Below are 25050 nucleotides of genomic sequence, written 5' to 3'. Positions count from 1 at the left end.
GCCTTCTCTGCTTGGTAAAATTTGAGTAACAATTCTGGGGTAGTCATTCCAGTCCTGCTTTGCTTTTTCCAGGGTTATGTATTTCCCTGACTGAGCATTCATTGTGGAATAAAACACATGCAGACAGAATTGGATGAAACTAGTTTGGCTAGCCTGTGTACCTACACAGGCATTTTAAAAATGCAGGGTTACCTTTAACTTGTTTCTGACTGTCAGTATAAAAGATGTTAGCTCATACAACCACAGTATTGTTTTGCACATGCAGCTTGGAGAGGCAAAAATGTTTGATTGTATTTGTCAGCAATACAAAATAATCTGCTGTTGATCAGCTTTGTCCTTCTCTTGCAGTCACAAGGACAGGGCATCTGTAGGACACGTTTTAGGACTCTGCAGGCTCCATTTGGTCTTTGGGCTGCATGTTGAGCAATCCTCACTTAAAACCGACAAGGCAATTACCTACAACATGCTCGAAGATGAGACCTTCCAATCTTGTAAGATTATTTGGTGGCTGCTGGTTGCACTCTTAAAACACAATCACATCATTACATTCTTCTAAAAGACCAACATAACTGCATTTATCCTATTTGGTCACTGACCCATGAGAAATCCTGCTTCATGCTCTTCATCCTGCTTCTCAAAAAAGGACAGCTCTGGAAACCAGCACTTCTCACCTTGTGTAAATAACTGTGAGTGTGGAGGTGTGTTAAAGCCCAGGAGCAGTAAGTTGCCACAGATCGGGACACATGCTGACCGTTTAGGGAAGAAAAGGTATCGATTTGCTTCTTTGTGTGCCTGGTATCTTTGTGGAAAAGAGCAGGTGGCTATAAACATGGATAGATTCATTGGTTTTGGAGAGAGTGTTCCCATTGGGGTTATTGGAAAACCAACTGTGTATCAAGCTTCTCTGCTTTAATCTGTTGTGCACCACACTTGGGTTTATGTGATTTATACTCTACGCATCCATTGTGTACATCCAAGAAATACCTTTCGCAAGTGGAAATACAAAAGCCTGTCATGTTTGTACATGGAGGGAACCATGAGCATGGAGGGGTGAGGGAGGGTGGTGTACATGTATTTATTTGCTTACAAAAACAGCAGTAGTTCCATAGACGATGTCAGTTTAGGATTCTACGGGATTCGTTCTATGGGATGCAGAAAAATTCTGAAGTAAATACTTTGCAATTAAATACTTGGGTACTGAATGTTACTTTCTATCTGTGTAGAGCTATGTAGATTTATCGTATGTAACTTCCAAAGAAAATGCAGTGTGGTGCCACGGTTGCATTTAGATTTCAGACTTTTGACGGCTGTGTCTTAGGAGAACGTTGTACTTGCTAAAGCTTGAAGGGAAGAATATTCATTGTATGGCTTCAAAATGGAATGAACCCAGGCAGGAAATATTAATGGTAAGATGGAACGCTCAGCCTTAAGTCTTTCTCCTTGCATGGTTACATTTAAAAAAAGATAAAAATCTTAAATCCCACGATTAGATTGATTTCATCACATACTTTTTAATATATACCACTATGTTGTGTCTGATCTTGCAACATTCGATGCAAGTCGGACTTCTGCATGGCTGCTGGAGTTAGTGGGGACCTGAAGCCCTTTGTGAATTGTCTGCTCAGCCTACTCATTGATGTTACCTGGCAAGTCAGTGGAAAGAAGTAGACGCCTCAAAAAGGCAGTTTTGTCCCATGTATCTTGGGCACCTGTCTTCAATGGAGTGATGTGCCCTCTGAAGGTGACCACAGGAGAAAGTTGTGTCTTGGACCCAGTGCCTAGCAGGGTTAGGGATGGAGTTAGGTGAGACCATCTGCAGAGTTCATGTTCTGTTAGTTCAGTTACAGGGGAAAAGATAAAACTGTTTTTATAGAGGGAAAGGAGAGAGATAACCACTATAAAACATGAATAACATATGGCTGTAAAAATTAATGAAGTGGGGAGGAGGGGGGTTTAAAAAAAATGTAATAGCTGAGATTGCTTTTCACTTTTCTTCAGAAGTGCATTCAGTTTTAAGATGTCACCGAGAGATTTTATTGATCCAATTATATCCAAATACTCTGATGAAAACAATTGTGTTCTTGAGCTTTAGGATGTTATTCAAGGTTGAAGATGAGGGAATAATCTACGTAGGCATTTACCTGTTGTACCCTAATTCCTAATTTTGCAATTGATCCATTACATACTGTTTCTTACCCGCACTGTTGTGGCAAAGAAAACCTTCAATAAAATTGAGCCTCTGCTCAGTAACCAAAGACCAGCTGTGGTTGAGAGTTCTGTAACTGTGGATTACAGGCAAAGAAACAGCGTAGTTGTCAACTGATTTCAGCAAACGTCTCTCTAAATCCTCCCTTTTTCTCCTATAAAGAAACAACACAAATAGAAGATCCCAGGAAACAATGGAGGCAAGAACAAGAGAGAATGTTGAAAGATTACCTTATGGTAGCCCAGGATGCTCTCAGTACGCAGAAAGAACTGTACCAGGTGAAAGAACAGAGGCTAGCACTTGCCCTGGATGAGTATGTACGGCTGAATGATGCCTACAAAGAAAAATCAAGCTCTCGTACAAGCCGTAAGTACAGTCAGGAATACGATGTTAACTTCTTTGATCTGTGCCTTGTGGGGGATCCTCTCTCTCTTTTGGATGAGTGTTTCAAGGCTTGCTATGAAGCCCTGGTACTCTGGCTTCTTTAGCAATAGCATCCCTACTTTTTTATTATTATTATTTAATATAAAGAGATTCTGCTGGAGAGAACCTTCTTCTCTCTGATACAATTGAACTCCTTTGAGCTGTGGTTTGGAGCAGTTGGCTCTGAAATCTATTTTGTCATGCAGTTTGTCAGAAGAAAATACTGCCAAATCTAGGTTCAGCATTAATAGGATCTCTTGGACTTCATGGCTGCACGCTGAAACGACCCGACAGTGTTGGCAGGTGGCTGCGGGAGACCAGGAAGAACATTCGTTGCTGCTTTGTAGGAATAGCATGCAGCAGCTCTGGGGCCTGCGTGCTGTGATCAGGGGTGAAGTAGAGATACGCGTTACAGTGTTGGTCACGGAATTGGCATGCAGAAAGTGCTGTCAGAAGCCTGTCCTTGGCTAAACATCGCCCTTAGAAGTAGTGTGATAGCAGTAACTTGTACAGCTGGGGATGAACCGAGTGTTGGATCTCTGAGGCTTCTCGATAAATCTTCTTCTGCTTTCCAGAAATCTCCTTTAGAAATTTAGAAATTACAACTTCCAGGAAGATGACTCAGCCAGAAGAATGGGAACAGAAAGCAATGGGTAGAAAGCCAGGGAGAATGAGGTGCTACTTTAGGATCCTGGGGTAGACAAAGGAGGAAAGATACCAAACAGTGGGTAGGGGAAAAAGACGGGGGAAACTTTGATTAATCATTAATTATTGCCAACCTGCAATGCCGACTACCCTGTAAAAGTATTTTTTTTTTTAAAGTATTGTATGGTTTTCTGCCCTTCATAGTTTTAGATCAGTGCAGATTAAAATTATGGGTAGGGGAAAAAGACGGGGGAAACTTTGATTAATCATTAATTATTGCCAACCTGCAATGCCGACTACCCTGTAAAAGTTTTCTTTTTTTTTTTAAAGTATTGTATGGTTTTCTGCCCTTCATATTTTTAGATCAATGCAGATTACTTGAGGAAGGAACTAATTAATAATTTTAAAGTACTTTAAATATTTGTTCTTTTTTGTCTTTTTTAAAAAAAGTGTTCTCTGGCTCCTCATCAAGCACAAAGTATGACCCTGACATACTGAAGGCTGAAATCTCCACTACAAGATTAAGGGTGAGACTTCTTAACTCTCCTATTCATTTGTATTCTGTGTGCAAAGTTGATGACTAGAGGAGAAGCAAAGCTTGAACTAGCAGGTGTGTCTTGTATCCTGGTACTGAATCCTCCTAGTTTTCTTATTAAATACCATTCAGAGTTGTTTTTAATTTTTAAAGCTGTCTGTTACTTTCAGATGACAAGTTTGGGGGAAAATTGGACAAGATATTCTAATTAGATGTGGGTTTAAGTAAATCTGATTAACTGTTTTCACCTGTATGCTTTTGTTTTTAAAAGGAAGAGGAAAAATCTGTAGGTGAAAATAGAAAAGGAATAATAGGCCAAGGTGAGCTGCAGCTAGATGACTGTTTTTACACAATCCTTTGGTGAGAAACGCACCATTAGCCACGTGAACTGCCTCACGAATGTCTGTTAGTTTAAAAACCCCTTTTCAACAATGGTGTGAAACGTCACCCTGTTTTGTCGAAACGGAACAGTTGGGATGAAGAATGAAAGTTTGCATTCGTGTTCTGAAATCGCTGCTGCCGAACAAAACTCCAGTATTTGGTCGGCTGCGTTCAGTGCGGCGGCTCACGGAGCCGCCACGTACGGAACTTTCATTTGCAGGTTGGTCTCTAGGGGATTTATCTCGAATAAGGGGGAAATGGTGTGGAAGACATTTAAAATCTATAGAGGGAGTTCATTTATTTAAGCAGCAGCATGTAACGCTCGATGGATAGCCCAGGCTTTCTGTAGTGAGGCATGAAGAAAAGTGAGCTCCAGCCCTGCAGGTTAAGGAGACAGCATCTCAGGGTGACATCCGCAGCTCCTCCATTGCCCCCTCCTGGTTTCAGCACAGAGCAGCACTCACAGGAGTCTGGGAAAGTAACATCCTCCTGCACCTGGAGCAGCGTTATGATTAGGGCTCAAAACCATTAATGTTTAAAAGGGGCTGTGGAATAGCGCGTTAGAATTTTTTTTAAAACCCAGTGTAAATCAAGGGGTGGAATACACTGTAAAACCGGTGTCTGGATGTTGCCCTCCTGACTGCTTGTACACGTGTTCGTCTCTACCAATCTCAACTTCTCGCCCCATATCCTTTAAGGAGAGGGGAAGGTAGTGAGAGAACTTATTTCAACACTGGAGGAGAAAATCTCTTGGCTGCAGATCTACAAATTGTCTGTTACCTGAGGAGAGAGGCAGATGTGTTAATCACAGTAATTCATTTTTGGCGGTGCTTTCCTCTCTTCATTCCTTCTTGGAGTTAAGGAACCCAATATCCTGCTGGTTCCCAACACCCGATTTATTGGCGTTGCAAAGTCCAAGTCACATACGTGCCTAAAATAGGTGACCTGAATCTTGTCTGCAGAGTTTAGAAGGGTGCAAGTCCAAGAATGTCTGTGTCAGCATAAAGTGTGTTGTCATCCAAAGCCACTGGATATGAAAATCATTGAGATAAGAGAAAGTGGAGCCCTGTGATGCTAGGGCTGGAAAGTGGTTGTCATGGAAGATGGCAAGAGAGGTATGACTGTTATCATAGTTTACCCTTGTTTGAATGTTTGAAGATGCTTTGCTAATATGCCACCTTTTGGCATTTTACGGTATATGCATGCGTGGACTTGATGAGGAGCAAAGTTAATCATTAGTAAGCTGCTAGCCAGCTACTCAGAATGTGCACATTGTTTAGTGAACTGTTAGGTCAGATGTACTAAACCTGTTTCTCTCACTGGCTTGAGGTTACTGGTTATGTCAGGTGGCTGGAGGGGAAAACTCGGCTTTCGAGGAAGTTCTGTCTTGCCTGTTGGCCTTTTCCATGTTAGCTGTGCTTAATGCCTGCATGTGGAGCCTGCTGGATACAGGAATTGCCTATTGCACTATAGGTTGTGGAGAAAATGTGATAGAAATCAGACAGCTGTTAAATAGGCAGGAGAAGAAAGACCTTTCTCACAAGATCAAAATTGAAGGATCTGATCCTGCAGCGGACTTCGAGGGGGGCCATTTGGGGTCTTAAGTAGTGTAATGGGTAAGGTAATTCAACCAACACAAAGCGTATGTGATCACAGTATGGTTTATGCATATGCAGCGAGTGGGGGGGGGCACTTTATAAAATATCAAGAGGTTTTTTGTCATTGTTCCGTTAGTACTTGAGTGCCGGGAATAGAAGGGGGTTAGCACAGGAGCCCACTTGAAGATGCGCTGAGAAGGAGGAAGCGAGAAGCCTGTCAGGTGACTTAAGATAATGTGCAGAAGCTGTAGGAAGGGGGTGAAGGATAAAACAAGTGAAGAGTTGTGACAAGGGGGGAAATTACATGAAAGTTTTGGAGAAGACAAGGCGCATAAGAATAGTTTAATGCAAATATGATGCGGTAAACACAGGGTCTATATTATGATGTAGGTCACATCCTTCTAGGATAATGTGCCTAGCTCACGTTTCTTGATCATTGAAATGATGACAAATTACAGCAGAGGACACTCAGAAGATGATCTTGAGGAAAAATGTACGGGTTTTGGAGAGATCAATCCTCTAAGTTGAAATCAAGTGTGCCTTCTGCTACTTACTATAAGTTCACATTTCTGATTTAAAAAATAAAAAAGTTGAGCCATTCTGTGTTTCTCAGCAAAGTTGGGACTTCTTTCATATATCTGTTGGTGATACCTGAGGTGATATCTGTTCTTTTTCTATAACCTTGATCAGAACACTTGAGAGATTATTCTCGGGGTGTCCGTGACAGTCTGGGAAGAAATTGGTGTGGAGCGCTGAAAGTGTACTTGAAAACATTGCCTATTTATCATGCTAACTATTCGTTATGATCAAAATAAAACCAGTTTTCTGTCAAGTAAAACAACCTAGTGATGATAGTTCCTAAAATCCTGAACCTAACCCCTCATCTAGAGAACAGATTTTGCTCTGGTGAAAATGGAGATTGAAAGCATTTTATTTCTGTCCCGGAAGATTCATTAGGCAGAGGCTGCAAACTTCAATACCTAAGTATCGTTCACAAACCCATACAAAGAACCCCCCAAATCGCTCGTTATTTTAGACATGCAGAGCACTCTTAAGTCTCTTGTAGAGCTACAGCAGCTGCTGTGCTCAGTACTGTTGGTTACCTGGCACGATGGGAATCTCACTTCTTAAAAATTATTCTTTATTGAAAGAATAGCACCAAGTAGGAAGTTTAAGGGGATTTGGATACAAAAACTCCCGGAGACATATTTTAAAATTAATTTCATTAAAGTGTTCAAAATCCTTTATTTCAATGTAATCCGTTTTTCAAAATAGTTGAATATCTGAGGACCTATATGAAAACAAGCAAGAATTTCCCAGTGTAGGTGAGAGCAGAGGACTTCCAGCAGGCTTTTCCTTTTTTCACCTTACTGATTGGAAAGTTAAAAAGCCTAACAATATTTGGCCAGTATGTAGAGTGTAAACGAACCAGATATAGATGTTTAAATAGCAAAATTTGGGACTCCACATTTCAAGGAGGCATTTCTCTCTCTGCTTATGCCGAGGTGTTTGATTTTCTCTTACAGTACACTTCTTTTATAAGTGGTCCAGAAACTTTGTTTTAGTACGTTTGGGAGGTGTGACATAAAAAATTAAATGGAGGAATTTTTTATTTAGTCTTGATTCATAAATATTTTGTAGTGCACTCATAGCTGCTAACATCTGAAATAGCAATATTAAGATTAAAAAGCAATTGAGCATGCAAATGGAGGGAAAGCAGGGAATGTTTTGCCAAAGAGAATTCTATTAAATAGTCGCGTATATTTGCGATCCAAATGCATTTAGTCATTGTTGTCTTTAAATTAGATGAATGTGAATGATATATTTAGGGATCCAGTGTCTGTAAAGCTTTGTAAGAAAGGATGGTTCATAGTTTTTTTTTTAAAAAAAAAAAAAGTCCATACTTTGTCTTTTCCAGTGCATATGTCTTGAGAGCTTCCTGGAATGAAAAAATGAAAATATAATAAGCCTAAAAATAAACAGGCATGTCTCTGTAGGACAGTTGGAACGCATGCTTAACAAGTGAGAAGTAAATTACTTGTTAAAGTTCTCTCAGGTTTAATAACACAGTGTGGTATCGATACAAATAAGGAATGTGATTTAATCTGCTTGTGTCCCTTTAATACTAAAGCATGTTGCCCGTAGACACCGGGAAGAGAACAGATCCTTTTGTTTTTAATGTGTGCCAGTAGAGCAATTTACTCTCTTTTCTTGTCTCATCTGATGTAGAGGATACATTAATTGTTCAAAGCCGTGTGTTACGCAGTTTAACAAGAGGAATTCTCTAACTCTTGCTTTGATTTAACGCACAAGGTTAAGAAGCTGAAGAGGGAACTCTCTCAGATGAAGCAAGAGCTGCTGTACAAGGAACAGGGCTTTGAAACACTGCAACAGTGAGTAACAGAAAATAGTTGAAACTGACTTAATTCAGTTGCCTGGTTTCTTATTTCGGCATGGACTTTGGTCCATCTTCTGTGAGGGAATTATTGGGGGCAAAAATGAGAATCTAATAACTCTTTGTTGTATTTAGGAAGCAGGAAACCGGTCGAAATGGCAAACCTGTTGTGCAAGGTTAACATGAGAAATCTGGTCCCCCTCCTGGTTTTTTTCCATGAGGTAGCTTGTGTTGCAAAGAGGCAGAAAGAAGGGGGGTGGTTAAGTGTCTCGAGGAAGAGGTCAGTTGTTTTGCGTGTCCTGTTTAAGACGTTAAAAATAAGAAAAAACAATTAGGTGTGTCTTTCCTCCTTCCCCACCTCTGAGCTTGAAAGAGAGAAGGGTGCTGCTCTCGGGGGAGTAAATGGTGCACAACTGTGCAGGGTTTGGAATGAGTCACAAGTTGAGTGTGAGAGACCTGACTTCCTTCATTCCAGTTCCCGGGATGCCTGGTGTCCAAAGGGCCGATGCTGGGCTGGCTGAGCATTCTGGGTGTCTAACCAGCTGGACTCTTAGGGAGTGATTTTATTATATTTTTTTGGTCGGAGCACTTCCTGCTGCTCCTGACTTACAGCCTTGGGCCCTGAAACATTAACTGGAACTGACAGCACAGAGAACTTGCTGCAGAGGAAACCTTGCGAACAAGCGTGTTTTCGTGACTCGTGAACAGAAATGCATTAACACCAGTTGTTTTCTGTACTGTGCTGTGTACCCGTACATTAAGGGCACGTTTACGCAGTAAAATGCAGAGCTGTGTGCTTCCAGCGCACTTAGTTCCGGTGGCAGAAGCAACGGTGCCGCGTTAATGTAATATTGTCTGCGTTCGTTCAGCTTTCTTCACAGGACCTCCTGCGTACGGCAGCATAGTGTCAGATAAGTAACAGCCTCTGTCCGGGCGGCAGAGCTTGCAGAATGTATAGGGAAGATAGATGAAGGGTGGGAGACGGGAAGTGCGTTTCCATCTTCCAGGTAGAGTACTAAAATGCAGAGAAGTAGTTTGCAAAGGATGATGGAGCATCTGTGGTTTTTTAGCTGAGAGATTAGACTTTAATCCCAATTCTAACCAAAACATCTTGTAGGCTATTGCCTGTGCATTTTAATAGATCAGTTCTATTCAGGAATTTTTTTAAGTGAGAGAACAAAAATCTGGTCCAGGAAAATGGCCAGTCATAATTAGAGACATGTCAGAATGGACAAAAAATACTTTTCTGGTATGAAGGTTTTGAAGTCAGTTGGGAACTGAAAACCCTCAGCACCTTAGGAGGATGCCAGTCAAGTCCCTATCCTCCTTCAGTTTGACTGAGGCACAAATGCAAGATTTGTTTGTTATTTAAATACAAAGACTAGCAAGGAGTGAAGGGAGAAAAGGATAGTTGATTGAATTTATTTAACCGTAAATCAAATTTCATTTGAAGCAAAATTTAAAAGAAGAAAGACGTATTGATTCTAAAGCTTAAGGTAATAAAAACTCATGCTGCTGTCCCAGGATTAAAGGTTAGCCAATCATGCTGGTTTTATTATATTAATTCAACAATGAAGTATTGTTTTAAAGCAGCTTGCTCACAAGCCATTTTGATAGGAATCCAAAGCATGTTTCAGAAACTGTCAACAGCATTCCACAGAAACACAATGGACGTTTGTTTTTGAAATTGTCAGCCACTTTCAAACAGTACTAATCCCATTAATTTAAAACAGGAAGATGGAATATCTTCTATGCCAGAGATCCTTCTTGTCCATCTTAATTATACACAGAATAATGCAGTTGTGATTTGAATGTGGCACATCATATTACTAGGCAGCATGTGGTGTATTACCCAACCGTTCATTCACGATTGCAATTATTGGCATATCCTGTATCTCTCTGACCTTTGGTGACCTGATAAGTTACCAAAAATTGAGTGTTGTCTGACAGTGCATGCCTACCTGCAAAAGAGCTTGAGGAACCCTCAAGCTGAAACAAATACATCCTTGAATAGGAATCTGAGTGCTGAGTCACATAGGTAATTTTCTTACACAAACGCAGTTCTGGTTTGTCCAAAAACTGAAATGTGGAGAAAGGAAAACAGACGTGCTCACAGCCTCAAAGGCCACTTCAGAACCGTGGTATCTTTGTGCACAGAGCTGGCAGCAAAATAGAATACTGTTACAGGTGTTTGTGTGAGTTTCTGTTCTTGTAGGGGATGCTCAAGATCGCTTCTGATCGTGAAATGTTTGTTCGTGTCTCACCCACAAGGTTAATGTCTTCGGCAAAGATGATGGACGATGATAAAAGCAGGAAACCAATTGCATTAAAAGAGAATGTATTCTCTACTAGGTGCTTGACTTTTGTGAAGACGGCTGTTGGTTTTAATTTTGTGAAGCATAGCTGCAGCCATTTCTGTGATGCTATGAAATATTCAGTTAAACTAGAGGTCAGAAGAATGTGTTTGCAAACTTTAATTCTTGAAGTAAATAAGAAAACACTAAAATTAAATATCTCTTTACCTCTGAGTTTGAGGGCTTTTTCATTCTGTTATCTTCAAGTTACAGTTTTTAAAATCATTTATAGTCCAGGAATTTAATATAGTATCCGATGTATGACACATGGTATTAATTATCCAGGGATTTTGTGAATAAAGAGAGCCTGGTGACTGGCTGAGCAGAACAGCTGTTCTAGACTGCTAATGCCTAGGATTAGGGTGAATGAGAGGGAAGCTGAGACCAGAATGGAGCTGGTTTCGTTTCTTCTCTGCCAGGCTGATTAGCTTTACCAAGAAGCTTGCCTGTCTGCCCACGTCCTGATCTCAGTCTGGGTAGAGGAATGCTGCCACTAATAAATTCTGCTTCTGTAAGGACTGCAAATAATGAATAGAATGAAAGGTGTACTCAAAAGCTGCTTCTGTGCTGCAGAGCGTTACAGTGGGGATGGGAATTTTGACAGTGCTGTCAGGAATACTGCTGGTAGCTTGTGTAGGAGTCTTTAGTGCTCTGTGCCCCTTAAGTCTTTAAGACTGGATCAACTAGAACTGTTTGTGGAGGCTCTGCCTTTGGTAAGGCCCCAGTAGTTTAGCTGAGGTGGTTTTAAAGCCAACCTAAGTATTTTCCCATGGAAATTTGCTGCTGTCAGCAAAACCCATCCACTGGGCACTGTGTATGTGGTAGATAGCTTGACATTTTTGCCAAGGATTAAGTAGTAAGTATTTTAGTGGAGACCTCAATGTCCTTTTTCCTCTTTGCATGTCTATTGCAGGAAATGTTGTCTTATTTCTTTCCTTTCTGTTCTCTATGCTTCTGCCTGAAGCAGAAGAGCAGAGACGTTAATATTGTTTTCTGTATGCAGTATTAATATTCTCCCTTTCCACAGGATTGACCAAAAAATGTCTGGAGGCCAGAGTGGGTATGAACTATGTGAGGCCAAAGCCATCCTTAGTGAACTGAAGTCTATCAGAAAGGCAATAAGTTCAGGAGAGCGAGAAAAACAAGATTTAATGAAGGTATTTTGAATGGTTAATATAGTTTTGTGTGAATTTGTCTTAACATGATGTGCTGGGTTTAGTCAGGAAAGAGTTAACTTTCTTCACAGTGGCTGGCATGAAGCTGCGTTTTAGATTTGCCCTGAGAAGGGTACTGACAAGGTGTCTTTTTAGCTGGCGCGCCTGCACCAAATTCATGGTCTTCCCCAGCTTCTGATACTGCAGCTGCGCTCCCAACTCTCGCGCTACAGGCAGCGTGGGGACACACAGCTCAGACAGCTGACCCACACTGACCAAAGGGGTATTTCATTCCACACCACGGCATGCTCGGTACATAAGCGGGGAGTGGGCTGGGAGGCCATTACACTCTTTTACTGGCTCCTTTAACTCCTCTGTCAGCTCCTCAACTCCTTCGCTAACTCCTGTGTTAGCGACTGACTAGTTAGTGTTGCTGACTCCTTTGCTAGTGCGTTCATCAGTGAGTTGGTGGGGCGGTTGGCTTTCCTGGTTGCGCTGTCCCTCATGGGGTGCGCTCGGACTCTGCTGCAATGGCTCTCGGGCTCCGGCTCTCAAGCTGTCCGATTCTGACTCTCACTACTCAGCTCCTGGCTGTGCATCAGTCGGTGCGTGGTGAGCAACTCTATCACATGTTTCATTTTCTATTGTTTTAATTACTTAGTATTGTTATATATTCATTTATATTCAATTAGTAAATAGTTCTTATCTCAATTCTACAAGCTACCTTACCTTTTTCCTCTGATTCTCCCCCTCCGCTGGAGGAACAGGAGGGGGAGATGTGAGATTGGCTTCGTGGTATTTTGCTGGCCGGAGTTACCATGACACATGAGTAACTGATCAAACACCTGATAAAAAATACTTTGCATTTTATACTTTTTAAGGGATTCTCAAAACTCTTTGAGCCAAACTAGTATTAAAATCTATTTTCAGATGCAGAAACTGAAGCCTGTGACTTTTGTAATTCAAAAAGCCACTATACATCAGTCAGAGAATCTAGATTTCTGAACTTGGGTGTAAGGTACAATGTAGATGTTACCTTTAAACCACAATTTTAAGTGAACAAGAGTAAGAGGTATGTTTTTGAGATGCATGGACATTTTCTAACTCAATGAAAGTTTTCCAAATCTAAATTGCCCTATTTCCTTTTCTGAAAGCAGATTTTTTTTTTTCAATCAGCCAAGTATGTAATTGGTTGTCAAGTAAAAGGGAAAAAACCCCTCGAAAAGCCAAAAAAGCCCACCAAAAACCCAACTCACAAACAAACAAAAAACCCCACAAAACCAAAAGAGACACAAAACCACAGGAGCAGATTTTGTATTATGACAAAGTGTCACCTACCAACAGCTTGGTTAAAATGATAGTTTACTTAATGTGAAGTAAACCCAGAATTTTTATATTGGTGTCTTCTACGTTAACATTTTTTTGGAGATAAACTGGTATAAACACGGTAAAGTACGAAGGAACTTCAACACCACCTCCTTCTGTTTCCCGGGCAGAGTCTTGCAAAGCTGAGAGAGAAATTCAATCTCGACCAGACCACTGGGACATCTGAACCAGACTTGAGTTCCAGCTCTGTAAACTCCCAGCTGTGTTTGTCTAGGCAAACTCTGGATACAGGGTCTCAGACTGACGTTTCTGGTGAGGTGAGCTTTTTTCCATGTTGTCAGATGTAAAGAGAAATTGAATCCAAATGCTGGAGTTAATGGAATTGGAATCAAATGGCTGTTTACTGTTGCTGATAGGGGTGTGTATATATAGATGCACGTGTTGGAGAGAGAACCATTTAGAATCAGTTACCAGTTTTTCCTCCTCAAAATTTAAATCAAGATTCAGATGAACTTTATACCTTTGGCATGAAGCATTTATGACAGTTTGATTTAGTCAAATAGCTCCAGTACAGCAAAGATCAGCATAAGTAGATAGTATTTTTTGGAGCTGTCTATAGGATATGTTTCACCTTACAGACTTAATTAAATATGAAGATGTTTTTAATTTTCAGGAACAAGATCTCAGAATTTAAACGTGCCGTTTCATTCCACACAGCTGAAATCCTGTTAGCGGAACTGCTTGTTCAGTGATTCATTAAAACCTTCTCTGTTTCACTGACAGTATATTTACATACACAGAAAGCTGTGCTTAATTTTGGTACCTTCTTTGATGTTCTGTGAGCTAAGTTTGTAAGGGAGAGACTGTACAAGGTTTTCCAAACAAAGAGCTAAGCTTGTCTGTGTTTTGAAGCAAGTTTATTGAAGTCTTTCTTTGAAATGCACTGACTTACTTCTAAATTCTGAGTTCAGCAGAGTTCAAAGCAGGAGATCAAAATTTTGGTGCAGTCACTGCAAGCTTTCTTTGAAAGTGCTCTTGCTTTACTCTGATGGAATATGGACAATTGGTAGTACAGTGGTTAAAAATAGATGAACTGGATCAGAAAGAAAACAGCACTGTTTTGTACATCTGAGTAGATACCTAACGAGGCATTTAGCAGCAAGTGTGTGGCTGCAGGTGGGTATGGCTTGTGGTTTTTTAAGTCGTGATTTTTCGAGCCTGTGCATAGGTTTTGTTGATCCATTTAACAGTTTTACACAGTAATAAGGCTAATATTTTGGGTTTGGTTTTTTTCCCTCAACAGGTTGGAGCAAGAAGTAGATCAAATTTAGCAGAGAAGGTCAGACTAAGTCTTCAATACGAAGAGGCAAAAAGAAGGTAATAGGGTTAGTTGCTCTGTGAAGTGAGAGTCTTGAGCGGGGAAGGCGTCTGGTCTCCGCAGCACTAACATCGTGCTCACAGTGACATCTGGTGGGAAGCGCTCTGGAGGCACTGTGGGCGCTGCTGCAAAGCCTTTCTTTCCCTTCAGAATGCACGCAGACTCTCCGGAGCAGTCGGTGCTCTTGAACAGTCGGTTTTACGTTTAACGCAAAGTTGGATGTGTTAAGAAAGAAAATGCAGACAGAGAAATTAATGTCAGTTCCCAGGATTAAGGGAATCGAGTGAGCTGGCTTTCCACTGAAAGGAGTCGCCAGGCCACTTATGTCCATTATATCCTTCTTTGGGATCATCGTTTCAGTTTACTGTGCCACTGAAGGCTCATTGCTTCAGACTTCCCGTGCAGATTCAGGCTTAATTATTCCTCTTTTTCCCTGGGACTTTGGGTAATTTTAGTACTACTTTTCACGATGGGGTTGGTTTTTTTTAATGAGCTTAACCTGAGGAAAGAAGAAATCGGGAAGTGCTTCACTGATGGGTGTGGAATGCATAAAGTTCTGCGGTGGTTGCTCGTGAAAGCAGTGCCGTTTTGATGAATTACCACAGCGTTCAGAAACGGGCATCAGAAAGCAGAACATTTGGGGCTAGAATGACATGTCTTCTGGTGCCCCAGAAGCGCCGCAGAATACTGGGGGAAGATCTACTATTCAAAAAAAGAAGGGGGGGTGGGGGAGTTATCTCTCATAATAAAACACAATGCATACATTACTGATTTCTAATACATTTCACAGAATTAGGTGACAGCTATTCAGAAACCATAGTTTTTGTTAGGGCATCATACAATCATTTGGGTTGGAAGGGACCTTAAAGATCAACTAGTTCCAACCTTTTTGTTATGGAGATACTTTGTAATTTAAGGGGAATAGTAATCTAAAAAGTTATCCCACACTCACAGTTCATTTCTTACTATGAAGAACTAAACAAGGCAGTAAAATAAAAGATAGTACTTTTCCCCAGATGAAAACTGTGCCTAAAATGCCATTTAATCTGAGGTTTAAGTATTATTTCAGTTGGAACACTGTGGCATGGTCAATTAGAAAACCAGGAAAAGAAATTGCAGCTTGTAAGTACAAAGTAAAGGCATACTTAGTTTTTATGTTTTAAAGGCAGGAGGCTTCACAAACAACATTTTTTGCCTGATTTCAAATATACAACCTCCTTATATAGAGTAGTAGCTACCATCCTTGCCGGTAACAACAGAAATCGTTTATATTCTCATTACAGATCATAAAACTTTATTATATAATCAATGCATTTAACAAAGAGTGCTAAGGCTATTGTGTTTGTTCAGTATTGAACTTGTACGGCTTTGGCTCAGGAACGTCATGTACGGAATATTAATTGTCAGCTGGTGGTTTAGATGCAGATAGATGGCACTTTTTCTCAGGCATAATTGATCCAAAACCAGATCATTCTTTGTTTTGACTGTGTCTTGGTTTCAGGAAGACCCAGCATTGTGTTTTATTTCTCCTTTGTAGGAACAAAAAAAAAAAAGCCTTGCAGTAAGTCAGTTGACTGCTTCTTCCTTAAGGGAGTGGGGAGAAAGTACAGTGTTCAGGGCATGGAGTACTGCAGCACAAGATCTTCCTTTCTCCCAGATCAGTCAGCCAAGAACGTGGGTCGAAATTTCAGTAGCTCATGTACCTACATTTGCACAACTCTGTCCCATATAACATCAGTGTGTTTCAAGGTTATCTCCTTTTAAATTGTATCTTAATTCAAATTAGTCTGAAAACTACCCAGTAATGAATATTCTTTTCAGCTTTAAATAAGACAATCATATGCCTTGAAGACATCGCTGAAGGCTTTAAAGTGTTTGCACATAACTGGTTTTATCAGTGACTACAGGGGGAATTTATTAAAGTGTACATGTCTTGGAATAATGAAGATACCTACCCGTTTGCACATAAAGTTCAACACATAATTACATCCCCCCTAATTACGGTGGCCGCTGTAATCGTCACTATGAGTTAATAAGTATTGACAATCTTTTCTAAAATATTAAACACTCAAATTCTTAGTTGTTTTGTGTTAGAATAACTAAGGCAGAGAGGATCTTGTAAGTGACCTTCTCTATCTGAAAAATACCAGAGAATTTTTGTGTTGCATATCTTGCGTTGCTTAACCAGCAGAATGTCTTGAAGAGGTGGAACGTTGATGTTAACTATGCAAAATTCAGTTGAAGTTGTTATTCTGAAGGGTCTGATGGAGCAGGCTGACAGTCCTACCCTGATGGGAGTATCTAGCTAATCCTCCTTGTTGGCCTGTTGAACAAGGGCTTCCTCAAAAGAGCGAGGCCCGTTCAGTTTTCATATCCATCTAGTCCTTTGCCTGTCGGATGAGGCAGCTGAAGAGAGTATCAGTTACGGTAGCAGAGTGTTGTGCAGAGCAGAGGGAGCAGAAGAGCTGCTTGGAGACCACCATCCCACCCCATAAGCCATCAAACAGCCATCAGTGGCAGCTACTTCCAGAACAAGGTTAGCGGGAACGAGTGACCTGGAGATGACAGACTTAACATTTCATTAGCTGTCTGAAATGACTCGGTTGCTTTCCCTCAGAGCACTGCTCCTCCAAAGACTGTTGATATATGCAACAGCTGCAAAGTACGTCGAAATGCTTCCGTTTCCTCCCATCCCATGGTTTGGTTATGGTAGCACTGCTGGTAGTATTTCTGTTTGTTCTGTGCTGGCTTTCTGTGAAAATACCCTGAGTCAAACTTGTTCTTGCAGGGTTTTGGTGGGATCATAGGTTTTCATTTTTTAAGCTGTTGTTTTTTTCATTGAGGTGCTCATGAGGAAAAAAAAAATGTTACCTATGGAAAAAGAAAGGGGGAAGCAGGTGCAGGCCTTAAGCTTCTAGTATAAGTGATTGGATACTTAGATACAACATTAACTATTCTTAGCTTTGACCATAAATAAATGCCTTAATGTACTGTAAAATTAATACTGGAGATACAAAACAAGCATGATATTATTAGTTTATCACAGAAAACAAACTGGAAGGAATTAAAAAACGTGTTCCCAGAAGTCTGTCAGAACTGCAGGAAGATTATACATCCCAAATGATCTGTGTGTATTTATGAAGCGTGGCATGGCTCGTTACCTTAGGTCGTGCCTGGTAGCACTGAAGTTGCACAGACCTTTATCAGTTATTGAGCTGACTTAGGTGTATTTAACTAGGACAGTCACAGATAAATAAAAGTAACAGATCAGTTCCTCTTGCCCTAGACTGTATGGGAACATCTTGCTGTTTTGGCTTCTTTCTCTGCCTTTTTCCCAGCCTACAAGACAGAGGTGCAGAACTCTAGGAGCTGTTAGGTAGTTCAAAGCTTCCTTATCCTTAGCTATGCAGCTGGTTCAGGTGTGGCTAAGGCTGGAAGTGACTGAAAGTTACCATCTTCTGAGATATGTGGCACCTATAAAGTGAATTTTTTAGTCTTTCCCAATGGACAGCAAGTCTTTATTGCAAAGCCAACACTGTTTAAGCTGTAGTGCTGAGCCCATAAGCAGAATTCTTATGGAGACTGAACATTGGATGTAATCTGTCTTGATCAGGACTGAACTCTAGTACAGTAATATGTAGGGAAGCTTCTGCTTCCGTTACAGGCGTGTATCTGCACAATATGTATGGATAACCAAGTCGTGGGTGTCTTAACTCTGCAGTAGGAACAGCAGTTGCACAGACTCCTGAGTTAATTATCTCCTTTCTCTTTAGGTGGCCACTATCCTGTTACCTTCATTTTAATCCCATAAAAGAACAATGTTTTTGCCTTTTAAGACTCGTGTGCGTGCGTGCTGCTGAGCACCTTGCTGCCTTGCGCGTTCTTTCACCGTGGTCACTGCTGTTTCTGAGGAGTAGTCAGCTTCCATCAGCTTAGGAGAAATCCATCGCCCTCCTAGATGAGTAAAGCATAGTGCCACCGCTATGGTGCCAGACAGATCGCTCTTAGTAAAGCTTGTATTGACGTGAGTTTTACTTCAGCTCAGCATTTGAACCAGAACAGCTCATTTTTAATGCATGTGCTGAACTTTTTGTTGGCCTGGAGAGGTGGCCTGCTTTGCTAGCATAGTCTGCATCCTCGTGAAACAAAACTAATTAGAAGTATAACGTTGAGTAGAAAGCGTCATATCCTGATGCCTTTCCAAATATTGCATCCCTTCTCTCTTTCCTGGGGTTCGTGTGCTGAGACAAATCTGTTTTATTTTAGCATGGCTAACTTGAAGATCGAGCTCTCTAAGATAGACAGTGAAGCTTGGCCTGGGGCTCTGGATGTGGAAAAGGAAAAACTGATGTTGATCAACGAGAAAGAAGAGCTTTTAAAGGAACTCCAGTTTATTACACCGCGCAAACGTACTCAAGATGAGCTGGAGCAGCTGGAAGCAGAAAGGAAGAGGCTTGAAGAAGAGCTGCTGTCTGTAAAAAGCGCGCCCAGTCAAGCACTTGCTGAAAGGTAAGGGGTTGTCTTTTGCTGATATTAAATGCTGCTTTCTGCAGTCTAACCCTTGCAGTCATTACAGACCCTGAACTGTGCCTTGATGGGGTGTTTTCCTTCAGTAACTGTTCTGTGTAGATCTTAATTAAATTTATTATTAGCCCACTGGGCAGAAACACAAAGAAGTCTTCTGTACTGTGAGAGAATGCGAACACCCTGTAGGTGCTCTGCAGTATCAGTTGCTCTGCGTTTGTTACCAGCATGAAAATGCCTGTGACAGATGTTAAATGACTGAGGAATGTCAACATACCAGCAGGAGGGCAATACATCATTCACTCATTTCTGATAATAGCCCTAAACTATTTGAACTCAGGTTACAGAGATTATCTTGATTGTTGCAACATCTGAAGCCTTTCTTTGTGAGTTGAGTTACACACAACAATGCCACCAAAAGGGGGGAAAAAAAAAAGCTCAGAGAAGTATAATACTTGCTAAAGTTTCCTAGTTTGCTGCTACCTAACTGGTAACCGAAGCAACTCCCCCAGTAAATTGTTTTAGGCAGATTCAGGGTTCGGGAAAATCAAAGGTGACTGTCACAAATGGACTTTTCATCAACTGTAAGTGGAAATAAATTTATGAGCACCTCTAGCGCACATAAAATGAAATAAACACAAAACGTCCTTGCTTGTCTGGGTAGTATCCCTTCTGGAGGTAACACAATCAGCACTGTAAGCCTTTCCGATTTCCCTCTGCTAGGAAACGCCTCCCGCTGCTCCAGTTCCACCGAATGGCAAAACTCCCGTTAGTGGCATTACAAGTTGGGTCCCAAGCTGTAGCTGAGCAGTGAGGAAATTTTTTGTTTACAAAGTATGTATGTGTGTATTAGGCATGACTTTTAAACTTATTTGTACAGTTCGTTATAGTTTGAACTGCATTATATTGATAATCCAAACGTATTTTAGAAGGAGAATTGTGTCCTATCGGAACTACAGCAGAAATTACCTGTCTGTGTTAGTAGTATCTAAATTACCATGGATCTGTTGCTTGCTGACTTCCATTGATAAACGGAGAGTACAGGCTCAGTAATAAAATCACAACATGCTGTTGCAAGTAAGAGCTAAATCGTGACTCGTGCTGTAAATTGGTAGCTGGTTTCTTAGTCTTGTGTTTGGATTGGCTTTTTCAGTGCCGAAGAAATTCTGCCTCTGACCATTTTCCTGTACGTGTCAGCCCCAAACTTCAGAGTTCCAAGGACAAGTAAAATTGTCTCCCACTGTCAAGAAGAAATGAAACAGCAGATTTTTTTTTTCTATGAGTAGTGAGACAACCAGTTGTTACAGCTTAAAAAATTGTCCCCGTTTTCTTCAAATTTTTTTCTTTTTAATTCATGAAACCGTGGAGTTTTGTGTCAGCTGCTGGTTGATGTAGTACGTATGGTGGCTTCTGGTTCGCTTTTTTGCCATTCCAGTGAATTTCTACCTGCAACTCTTCATGATATTAAAACTGTCTCCCTTGATGACTTCAGAGCACATCAGTTCTTTCACATTAAGCTATTTTGAGGCTTATTTCTGCGGTTTGATATAATCATTCCACAAAATCTTCATTTTGTGGAAGGATTCAGATGGTGAAACTTCCTGAAATATTAATTGGAGAAAAGGATACAGCTAATTGTATCTCATCAATCATCAGCATTTTAATTCTTGGAGATGAGAAAGATTTCTCCTCTCCATTTGGTGGAGGAGCCAAACCATCTTCCAAGTGCTGCACTGTTGCTCCATTACTGTGTTCTTCTGGGAAGTCTCGTGAGCGCCTCAGGTTTCTAGTGTTTTCACAGGTACCGATAATGGAGCAACGCTGTAGGAAGCTGTGCGTTGTGTCAGAGCTTGATGTGACGAGGGGATTTGGGTTTGTGGGGTTTTGTTCTAAAGGGAGAAGAAACAGAAGGCTTGCTCTGACTTAAAACAGAAACATTATAGCATAGCCCTGGGTTATTTTGGAGTAGGATGCTGGAATTGCCACTAGTAGATGTACTCAGAATCAGTTTACAGAAGGGAGGGTATAAATCATAACACATCAGCTTCAGAAAAGCAGAGACAGGGCGTACTCTGACTGCTTTAAGAAGCCTTCCAGCAACTGTATAGAAATATCCGTGGAACTGTTGAGATGTATTTGCTGGTCTCTTGCCTCTGCGTTCATGTCGGGGAGATTCCGTTACTGCTCGAGTCCTTGGCAAAGTCTTTGAAGTACTCGGAGGCATTTAAACAGCTGCAGGATTTCACTACGCGATTGTGCTGGTGCCTGCAAAGCTGGGCCCTGCTCTTGTGCCTGTCACAAACATACGTGTCCACGCATGTTTGCGTTGGAAGGTGAGAGGTACGTGCACTTTAATTTCTGAATGTGGTTTTTTTTAAGATTTATGCCCCTCTCGGCAAGGCTACCATTTAAGGTCAAAACTGGGGAAAGATGTCTTACGCTCAGGTCGCTCCCGCAAGGAGTCACAGGGTAACGTAGAGAGGAGGGGGGTGCAGGCAGGAGAGACTGAGAGGCCCATGTCGCAGTGAGTGACGCGAGGATTGTGTAGATGTTTCCATGGGATATTACAGGTATAAAGAAGGAAGGGTCATTGTTTGAAAGTTTGGGGGTTTCGTTTGTTTTTAATTTGGTTCGCTGTAGAATGAGAAAAAATTTCCTCAACTCTGTTGTGAGAAAGTAAAATTATTTCCTGCGTGTCTTGGAACTTCCAGGCGTGATTTCATCATCTAGGTTGTGTTTGTGACTTGCGACTAACAGCTTTCTGAAATTTACCTACAGGTATTAATACTACTTCTTTAATTACTAGTAGATCAAATTACATCTAGGAAAGAATGGTGGTTTTTTTTCAGGAGCTAAATCATATGGGATAAACTGTATTTCATCAACCTCCTAAGGGTAATGAAGGAAAACAAACCTTCTAGTTTAATAGTACAAATTCAGTGGAACGGCTATACGTGTTTGTTTTGAGGGCTCCGGGGGAATTCCCAAGCTTTTAATTTTCTTTCTTGCCTTTTGCCATTAGTAGTTGAACACATAGAGCAACTTCTGTGCCTCTTCCCTGGATGTAAAGTGGTAGTTCCTTAGTGAAAAGCCACAAAAGAGTGAGTGCAGAGCACTGTCGTTTGGGAAAAGCAGGATCGATGAGCCTGTAAGAGAAGACAGAAGGCAGTGATAAATAGTAAAATGGTAGGAAAGTGTGTGTGATACCACAGACGAGCACAATTCTTGGTTTGGAAACCCGTGTGTGTGTATGCCTGAGCCAAGAATGGAATTCCATGTATGCTTTTAACAGTCTTGGCAGATGAACACGTTCCTGCGGTGTAAGAGCGCAGGCAGTGGAGTGGAAGTTCACACCCTGGCTGACCCCGGGATAACTTATTCACCTTTGCATAACCCAGATTTGCTCGCTGAATAAGCATGGGTGTAAGCAAGTGCTTTTCATGCTTTGCTGAATTGAGGACTTAATGTCTTTTTACTGGTATCTGACACCCAGAGAGTGAATTCTGGGAACCCTTGAGTATTTCATTCAGTTTGCATAAGAAAGCAGCGGTTGATTTTTGGTTTTTGTTCTTTGAAGTGTTCTCTGCATTTGAATTTTAATTTATTAGATTTAATTTAATTTATCACATTTGTTGCTTGTGACATGAATCACTTGACTGAGCAGGGACTAGAGGAGAATCCACAACTGCAGGAGGGTTTTAGCTGCATCCACTGAGGGAAGGCAATTTATTTGGTGTTGTAAATGGAGCGATAAAAGGGAATTATAAAAGGAAAAATCACTGGAAAGGTTAGTGAATCCTTTCTACTAGCAGCCAGCCGAAAGGAATGGGAGAGTTTTGCCATTTGTGAGTTTAGAGCTAGGCGGACTAACAGTGCAGAAGGCAATAAATCCTGCTTTTTCATAAAGGTGAAGCTTGATAATAATGAGCATTACAATGCTGTGTGGTTCTGAGGTGATGGGAAAGCTGTTGGTGATGTAGAAATCTTTACCAAGGACTCCTAAATATGGCCCATCACCTCAGCACCTTGTGCTTGAATGCTGCTTTGATTTACTGCCTTTGTCTCTAGATGAAGACGCTAAAATCGAAGGGAGTGCTTTAATTGTAAACTTTCTGCAGTGCTACCTCAAGTTCTTGTGTAATCAGCACTGGTGTTAGTGTTCTGTAGGGGTGTTTTCCAGAAACTTTAAGAAGTCAGGAGCATCTACATAGATGGCTTATTAAAACTCTGTGAGCGCAGATCTTTTCCCAAAGTTGCAGCTATTTTCCCAGCGCTCATCTGTTACTGTTTTATTGGGTGCGCATTCCACTTGGTACAGTGTGAATGTCCCAACACTCTGCTCGCTTGCACGCTCAGCAGGTTTGTTACAGCGCTTAGTATTCTGCAGGTAAAGCCACTCCGCTGAAGCGGTTGGAGCTTTACGGCGGGACTGAGAGCTAACATGGTCTCTTGGATTTCAGTAGCTGGCAACCAGATGGAAATGAGGGATCTTCATTTTGTTTCTGTCTTACCGAGAAAGCATTTTAACCCCCAGTTTATTCTGTAATGTTTTCCTATACTTACGTGTGCCTCTCTTTCCAGATTGAAATTGGAAGAGCGAAGAAAAGAGTTGGTGCAGAAACTTGAAGAAACGACCAAGCTAACTACTTACTTGCATTCACAGCTTAGGAGGTGAGACTGTACTGGATAATGTAAAACCTCTTCTCAGCAACAGTCAAGTGGACCTGGCTGTCTGAACTTCATCCTTAGGTTTTTCTCTTAGCTGGAAGCTGAGCAAAATTTGTTTAATGTTTAAGAAAATGCAAGTGTAATAGCTTCAAGCATTTTGCCACCATTGAAACCTGGTGTGTCTTTATCATTTCAGTTTGTCAAATCAGCAGCCTTCTCCTGAAGAAAATGAGCTTTAGGAGCAGGCTGTAAGCTGGATAAATTGCCCTGATGGTGTGCAGGATGGGCACGCTGACCTACACCTAGCAGGGTGCTTGAAAGAAACAACCCTCCGAGCAGCATTGGGTTGTAAATGTTTGTAGTGCAGCGCCAGTCAGCCTTATCTCAGCTTGTACCCTTTTGTGCTGCTTTGGTTTGGTAACGTCAGCGTGCGTGTTTGTGCTTTCTTTGCAGCCTCTCAGCTAGTACGTTATCTGTGTCTTCAGGGAGCAGTTTGGGATCTCTGGCATCCAGCCGGGGATCTCTGAACACGTCGAGCAGGGGGTCGCTGAACTCGCTCAGCTCCATGGATCTCTACTACACCCAAGGCGATCAAGGAACAGATTTGGACTATCAGTACAAACTTGACTTCATATTGCAAGAGAAAAGTGGTTACATTCCTTCAGGGCCAATCACTACTATTCATGAAAACGAAGTGGTCGGTTCCCATGGGAGACTGGGTTACAGTGACTCTCCTTCAGCCACAGACCATCCCAAATTGACTGAACCTCCCAAATCTGTCACATCACTGTCTTCCAGATCCTCGCTCTCCTCCTTGTCCCCCCCGGGCTCCCCTTTGGTTTTAGAAGCTGCGTTTTCAGTGTCTGCTCAAAATTCCCCTCTGCATCACCTCACTACGGACTTCGACGACTGTGACCTTTCGGGTGATTTTGCAGGCATTAGTCTCTGTGAGAACCAAATATTACTGGACTCTGAAGCCAGAGCAGGATCTCAGAATCCTACAGATGATAAAGATCTCAATGAAGGCATTAGGCAGCCTCTGCCTTCTCTGCATGAAGGAAATTCAGGTAATAAAATCTAATGTCAAATGCATGTATTACATGAAAATTTTGAACTAACCGCGGGCTCCTGAATGGGGAGGTACCTCAGGCAGCTGAAGCACTAACAATCTTTTAATGTTGGTGGGCAGTCAGTAACTCAGTGGGACCTTGCATAACTTCTTGGCTGCAGAGAGCTATGATCACCCCGATCCCATCCGCGTTATTCAATACCTGTCCCGCAAGGGAAGTTCATGTATATGAAAACATAACAGAACAACCTGGAGCTGGATCTTGAAGGACACAGGTGCATGGTGTTCCTAGGTATTGTCAGGATGCATGGGGATGGAGCAAAAATACCCTCTGCCAGTTTTCGGTCGCTTGAAATCACATGCTTTGTTTCTCACCGAGAATAAGTTGCACACT

At 41.4% G+C, this 25050-nt stretch overlaps 1 protein-coding gene across 1 annotated transcript in view; it reads left to right on the top strand.

The window, feature by feature from the left end:
- The window catches only part of WWC2 (WW and C2 domain containing 2), a 60212-nt gene that overhangs the window by 11363 nt on the left and 23799 nt on the right, over positions 1–25050 (top strand). The window contains exons 2-10 of the mRNA XM_010156192.1: positions 2369–2572; positions 3725–3801; positions 8102–8181; positions 11565–11694; positions 13188–13334; positions 14321–14394; positions 18662–18904; positions 23501–23590; positions 24041–24654. Coding sequence (XP_010154494.1) covers positions 2422–2572; positions 3725–3801; positions 8102–8181; positions 11565–11694; positions 13188–13334; positions 14321–14394; positions 18662–18904; positions 23501–23590; positions 24041–24654 — 1606 coding nt within the window. The 5' untranslated portion in view covers positions 2369–2421. The remainder of the gene's footprint in view (positions 1–2368; positions 2573–3724; positions 3802–8101; positions 8182–11564; positions 11695–13187; positions 13335–14320; positions 14395–18661; positions 18905–23500; positions 23591–24040; positions 24655–25050) is intronic.

Source organism: Eurypyga helias, unplaced genomic scaffold, assembly GCF_000690775.1.
Source record: "Eurypyga helias isolate BGI_N326 unplaced genomic scaffold, ASM69077v1 scaffold11787, whole genome shotgun sequence".
Classification (NCBI taxonomy): Eukaryota; Metazoa; Chordata; class Aves; order Eurypygiformes; family Eurypygidae; genus Eurypyga; species Eurypyga helias.
This window is presented reverse-complemented; position numbering and strand designations above follow the sequence as displayed.